Source organism: Panicum hallii, chromosome 3, assembly GCF_002211085.1.
Source record: "Panicum hallii strain FIL2 chromosome 3, PHallii_v3.1, whole genome shotgun sequence".
Classification (NCBI taxonomy): domain Eukaryota; kingdom Viridiplantae; phylum Streptophyta; class Magnoliopsida; order Poales; family Poaceae; genus Panicum; species Panicum hallii.
This window is the reverse complement of record NC_038044.1, coordinates 36,262,440-36,268,281: the sequence shown is the minus strand read 5'-3', so window position 1 is coordinate 36,268,281 and position 5,842 is coordinate 36,262,440. Positions and strand designations below refer to the sequence as shown.

The following is a 5,842-nucleotide window of genomic DNA, read 5'->3' as shown; positions in this document are numbered from 1 at the left end:
TGAATACCTTTGAATTGAATGGGGCCCGCCCCTGACAATAAGATAAAGTCGTTGATCTTACCGACATGGCGGAATATGCTTGAAGTGTATATGTAACCGTACATGCACATATTTTATAAGTTCATGTATCCATTTGCATGTTTTGCAATTTGTTGGACTAAAGTGATACGGCCATAGAAGTTTGGGTGCAATTTACTCTTCGTAATAAACAAAAAACTGGGCAAAATTGGCTCACGACGGCGACTAGCTCGGTTAACACCGTATGTAGTCACCCGATATTTTCAGATTAGCATCGGCCACTATTTAAGTCACTTCACTCTTAAAAATATGGCTCATGCACGTCTCGAGTCTCTTTTTTAGGACTTGTCATTAAATATCTACAGCATTACCTAGATTGCGTTATTTGTATTTTTGTATACCTCATAATTAAAAATATTGAATTCAACATTTTTAAAACCTATTTTAACAAACTTGGTACTGTATGTTCAACATCTTTTTATTAAAAAGAAGTTGCTAAAAACATCTCTCGTATGAAAGAGAATCCAACATTCTTTACGGCCAATACCGTCATTACACATTAGAATTGTTCCAAAAAATATTTCAAAATCTTCGAGGAAAAACATCAAAATAGATATAAAAAAACATGGTTCTAACGAGGTTTTCAAAGGCAATAGCAGTTTAATTTAAGAGAAAATCGAATTTAAAATTTGGAAGCAGAATCGTCTTTGACGAGGCCCAGCAGGCCTACCTTGCGCAGCGTGTGGTCCGGTCCTTCGTCGGCCCACAAGACAGACGCCTGGAAAACCCACTGCTGACGAGTCAAGCAGTGTCACGAAACCAATCATGGCCCCATCATCCACCGATCGATCAGACAGACAACGCGGCATCATTCCCCTCTATTCTACTCCACGGCGCTTGCACCAGCAGCAGCATCTGGCTTGGCTGCAGTCCAGCGAGTCCAGGGGGGAAGCCGCGGTCCGGTCCGCGGGTTTGCCTTCTCTCGCTAGCTCACCCACTCGCTCCTTCGCAGCAGCGGAGGACCAGCAAGCCGTCGAGCGCCGCGGCTCCCGCGAAGCATCCCTCACCCCTCCTCCCCACCCGCCCCGTCTCTTCCCGCCGCCAGCTCGACGCGCGGCCCGGATCCGCCGCCCCAGATCCGCCGCCGCCTCCCCGGGCGCCCGCCAGAGCTCGCGGCCGATTCGCATCCCCCCATGCTCGGGTAGGGCTTTCCCCCGCCGTTCCACGTGGGCTGCGGTGGACGCCGGTGCCGTGTCCCGTGGGCGCCACCGTGGTCGCGCTTGGGGCTTGTGAAGTGCTGCCCCTTCGGTCGCCGTCGCGGGTTTCCGTCTGCGGCCCGCCGTCCTCCTGATTTCTGTTGGGGGCTTTGAGGTGAGATGCTTTTCCTCTCGCTCGATTTCGATGGAATTGGGCCGGTTTTACTAGAGCGATACTGGCCCTCTAGCGCTTGCCCGGTTAATTTAGCGTCTATGATCCTTACTATTTGGTGCTCCCTCAGGTATTGTTTTTGGCCCGGGGTTGGGGGGGGGGGGGCGGGTTGGGGTTGGGAGTGTTGATATTTGTACCATAATACAACGTTGTAATTTCTTTCTTTGTGAGTGCGGAATTAGAAGGCACGAGGGCTCTGGTATTGCACCTTGATCAGAGATGTGGTCATTTGCCTCTCACCTATGCAAATTTGTTGTCCATTGTAACCGGGTGGAAGTGGTTCTTCCCGTGTCATGTTTTCATGGATCGTGGTTGTACCGGGTTTGTTGAATTTCCTTTTGTTCATTGTGGATATGAGTATCTGTTCTTCATGTCAAAGTCATTATGACATTCTTTTATGTCAATTTGTGTTGCAATCTTTCACGCACATTCCATCAATGCTAAAATAGTGCCACTTAACTTGTTTGCAGTGTTGCAGTAGTGATGGCAGAAGTCCAGGATGGCCATTATGATTCGACGTCACAGTCCACTGACAGCTTGCGTGTTGAGCCGATATACGAGTCATTCCTGTGCCCGCTCACCAAACAGGTTATGCGGGATCCTGTCACTATTGACAGTGGCGTTACGTTTGAACGCGAAGCCATTTTGAAGTGGTTGAACGAATGCCTTAGCAGTGGAAGGAGGCTTGTTTGCCCTGTGACTAAGAAGGAGCTCAGCAGCACTGATTTAAATCCAAGCATAGCTCTGAGGAACACCATTGATGAATGGATGAATCGCAATGAGGCAGCCAAACTTGATGTCGCCCACAAGTCATTGACTTCTGATAGCACGGAAAGTGATATCTTACAAGCACTCCAGTATGTCGATGAGATATGCCAGAGAAGTCGATCCAGTAGGCAAGTTGTGAGAAGAGATGGATTGATAAGCATGATTGCTGAGTTGTTGAAAAATAGCAGTACGAAAGTAAGGCAAAAGGCATTAGAAACTCTTCGCTCCATTGCAAAAGATGATGATGACAATAAGGTTATTTTCTTTTTTCTGCGAGTCTAATGTCTTTTGATGCTTAATTTGTAAGCAGATCTTGACTTTATATTATCTTGAAACATTCCCCGCAGGTTGAGATTGCTGCTGGAGACAATATTCGCACAATTGTAAAGTTTTTAAATCATGGACAGACTCAGGAAAAGGAAAAGGCTGTGTCTCTGTTATATGAACTTTCAGAAAATAAAGCTCTTTCAGAAAGAATTGGCAGTGTTTCTGGAGCTATTCTTATACTTGTTGGCTTGTCAAGCAGTAAAGTAGAAAACTTGTTGATCGTTGACAGAGCTGAGAAGACATTGGAGAATTTAGAGAGCTGTGAAAAGAATGTTAGACAAATGGCTGAAAATGGTAGATTGCAACCTCTTCTTAGGCTTCTTCTTGAAGGTACAGTTCTTTTACGTCTACATATTTCCTTTTCACAACTGAAGTGATTATGTATCCTTTTACAGCTATAGCATTGTGACATTCACTACCCAATATTCTCACCAATATACTTTCAGGCTTCAGCTCATTATTGGTTTTCCTTTGTCATATTTTCTGTTCTGTGTCGATAGTAGCTGCATGCTATGCATCTTCAAACATCAATAGCAAAGAAAACTATTGCTATTTTTCATTTGTTTTTTCTTCAAGTTCATATCTGTAATTGTTTGTGTATGCACTAGTTAGTCCAATGGACATGCAGACACAAGATAGTATCACGGCATAAGGTTATATATTATTATTTATGAGCTTGCTACTCAAATGTGAGATGTTTTGTATTATTTACCAAGTTATGGTAGAATTTTGAGTAAATAGAATCAAGCATGTTAGTTTATCTAAGATTTAAGTTTTGTAGGTTTCAGTTCTCTCATATGTTACATGCAGTATGCTAGAACCATTTTTTTTTTCATTTAGGTGAAGTGATGTCTATTTGAGCTGTTATGCGTTGGCCTTTGTATGTTGTTGGTAGTATAAGTGTACATGTATGGGTGTGCATGCAAGAAAGCACAATCATGTTATCAAATTCCAAAGTGCAGAATTGGCATGTTATAGATGATGGTCAATACTCTTTCTTGTTATCATTGTTGTATTTGATAGCCAATTGCTTACTGTGTGTTGTTTGCAGGTTCACCTGACATGCAATTATCTATGGCTGCTTATCTCGGGGAGCTTGTTTTAAGCAATGATGTTAAGGTACTTGTGGCCCAGACGGCTGGCTCCACGCTAGTCAATATCATGAAAAATGGGAATAGAGAGGCCAGAGAAGCAGCCCTGAAGGCATTGAACCAAATTTCCTCTTATGATGCCAGTGCAAAGATTCTAATTGAAGCGGGTATTCTTCCACCTCTCATCACAGACCTCTTTACTGTTGGCAGTAATCAGCTTCCAATGAGATTGAAGGAGGTCTCAGCAAACATTCTTGCAAATGTTGTGGCATCGGGTGCGCGCTTTGAGTCCATTCCACTTGATCATAATAGGCAGACCTTAGTGTCTGAAGACATTGTTCACAATCTGCTTCATCTCATAAGCAACACTGGACCTGCAATTGAGTGCAAGTTGCTCCAGGTCCTTGTTGGTTTAACCGATTCTTCGACATCTGTGCAAAACATAGTTGATGCCATCAAAAGTTCAGGCGCTATTGTCAGTTTAATTCAGTTTGTTGAGGCACCTCAAAGGGAAGTACGCATGAATTCCATCAAGCTCTTAAATAACATATCACCTTATATGGGTCAAGAACTGGCTGATGCTTTCCGTGGAAACTTTAGTCAACTTAGCAGCTTGGTCAGGGTCATTGCGGATAACAACGGTGTTTCTGAAGAGCAAGCGGCAGCTGCTGGCCTTGTAGCGGATCTTCCTATGCGGGACTCGGTCCTCACCAGACGTCTTCTTCAAGATGGGGCATTTGCAACGATCATTTCAAAAGTTATAAGAATTCGACAAGGGGAGATTCGTGGAGGGCGTTTTGTCAACCCATTTCTTGAAGGTCTAGTTAGAATAGTCTCCCGGATCACTTTTGTCTTGGATGATAATCCAGATATTATTGATGTTGCTCGTGAGTACAACCTTACTGCACTCTTCACGGATTTGCTTCAGATGAATGGACTTGACACTGTCCAGATTGTCTCTGCTACTGCACTAGAGAAACTCTCATATCAATCAAAGCATCTTACGAAGGTACTACCAGCTCCCAACCCAGGGTTGTGTTTTTCAATATTTCCATGCCTCAGCCAGAAGACTGTAGCAACTGGGGTTTGTAGAGTTCATTGTGGTATTTGTTCTGCAAGGGAGAGTTTCTGTCTCTTGGAGGGGAAGGCAGTGGAGAAGTTGGTTGCTTGCTTGGATAACAACAACGAGAAAGTAGTCGAAGCTGCTCTAGCAGCACTATCAACTTTATTGGATGATGGAGTGGACATTGACCAAGGTGTCATGGTGCTGTGTGATGCAGAAGGAATCAACCCGATACTTGAGGTATTGTGTGAAAACCGAAATGAGGCACTGCGCCAGAGAGCGGTGTGGGCAGTGGAGAGGATCCTAAGGATGGATGAAATAGCATACGAGATATCAGGAAACCAAAATGTTGGTACAGCCTTGGTAGAAGCCTTCAGGCATGGTGACTACAGGACAAGACAAGTTGCCGAGCGAGCACTTAAGCATGTGGATAAGCTGCCCAATTTCTCTGGGATATTTTCGAAGATGGGGGCACAATGACCATGTTACAGGAAAGTAGTCTAGTTTCATTTGACATATGGATTGCAGATCCTCTTGAGACGCAGTTGAACACATGTCTGCAATGGTTGTGCATGATAAACCTGGGCAAGATTGGCTAGGGTTCCCCACAGGAGACTTTATCGGTTTTTGTTGACTGCTCTCTGGATGGTTGCTGTACTGATCTGATTGATGGAAGGAGAATCAAGGTATTGCACGTGTTGTATAGTGGTGTATATCTGTACCTGTAAACTTTTTGTTTCTGTATTTTTGTTTCCCTGTTGTGTTGAGACGATAAATAATGCATAAGCCTCAAGGTTGGGTGGAAGAAGGAAGAAAGTGAAGTATTGCATCAGAAAATATGTGGTTTTCTCACTGGCATTCGATAATCATGCTTGATGCTTCTATGCTGTGGTTATCCTATATTTGCAGCTGCGCTCAGATTCAGGTTTGTTTGCGAGGCGTGATGTTTGTTGGCATCATGGAGTGGCATGCAATCCATGCCGGCGCCATAAAACCATCATCACGGCCTGCGCTGCCACTCACTGATTAGTTGTACAAATGGTAAGCGCGACTGGTCTCGCGGAAGGCGAGAGCGCGACCCCAATCCCGATTAAATCATGTCCATTATTTCTTTAAATGATGTCCATTACTTCATGCATGCGAGCAG

General features: G+C 44.2%; 1 protein-coding gene across 1 annotated transcript; it reads left to right on the top strand.

The window, feature by feature from the left end:
- The first annotated feature begins 917 nt into the window (after positions 1 to 917).
- Positions 918 to 5,547, top strand: LOC112885002 (U-box domain-containing protein 43-like). Its single transcript, XM_025950665.1, has 4 exons — positions 918 to 1,389; positions 1,917 to 2,469; positions 2,562 to 2,871; positions 3,593 to 5,547. The coding sequence occupies exons 2-4, from the start codon at positions 1,930 to 1,932 to the stop codon at positions 5,173 to 5,175; spliced, it is 2,433 nt and encodes an 810-aa protein (XP_025806450.1). The 5' UTR covers positions 918 to 1,389; positions 1,917 to 1,929; the 3' UTR covers positions 5,176 to 5,547.
- Positions 5,548 to 5,842: the final 295 nt, after the last annotated feature.

What these genes read in the sequence shown, in the direction of transcription:
- LOC112885002 (XM_025950665.1), top strand. Translation starts at nt 1,930, where the DNA reads ATGGCAGAAGTCCAGGATGGCCATTATGATTCGACGTCACAGTCCACT. An exon ending in AAGATGATGATGACAATAAG is followed by an intron (nt 2,470 to 2,561) that starts GTTATTTTCTTT and finishes CATTCCCCGCAG; the next exon opens with GTTGAGATTGCTGCTGGAGA. An exon ending in TCTTAGGCTTCTTCTTGAAG is followed by an intron (nt 2,872 to 3,592) that starts GTACAGTTCTTT and finishes TGTTGTTTGCAG; the next exon opens with GTTCACCTGACATGCAATTA.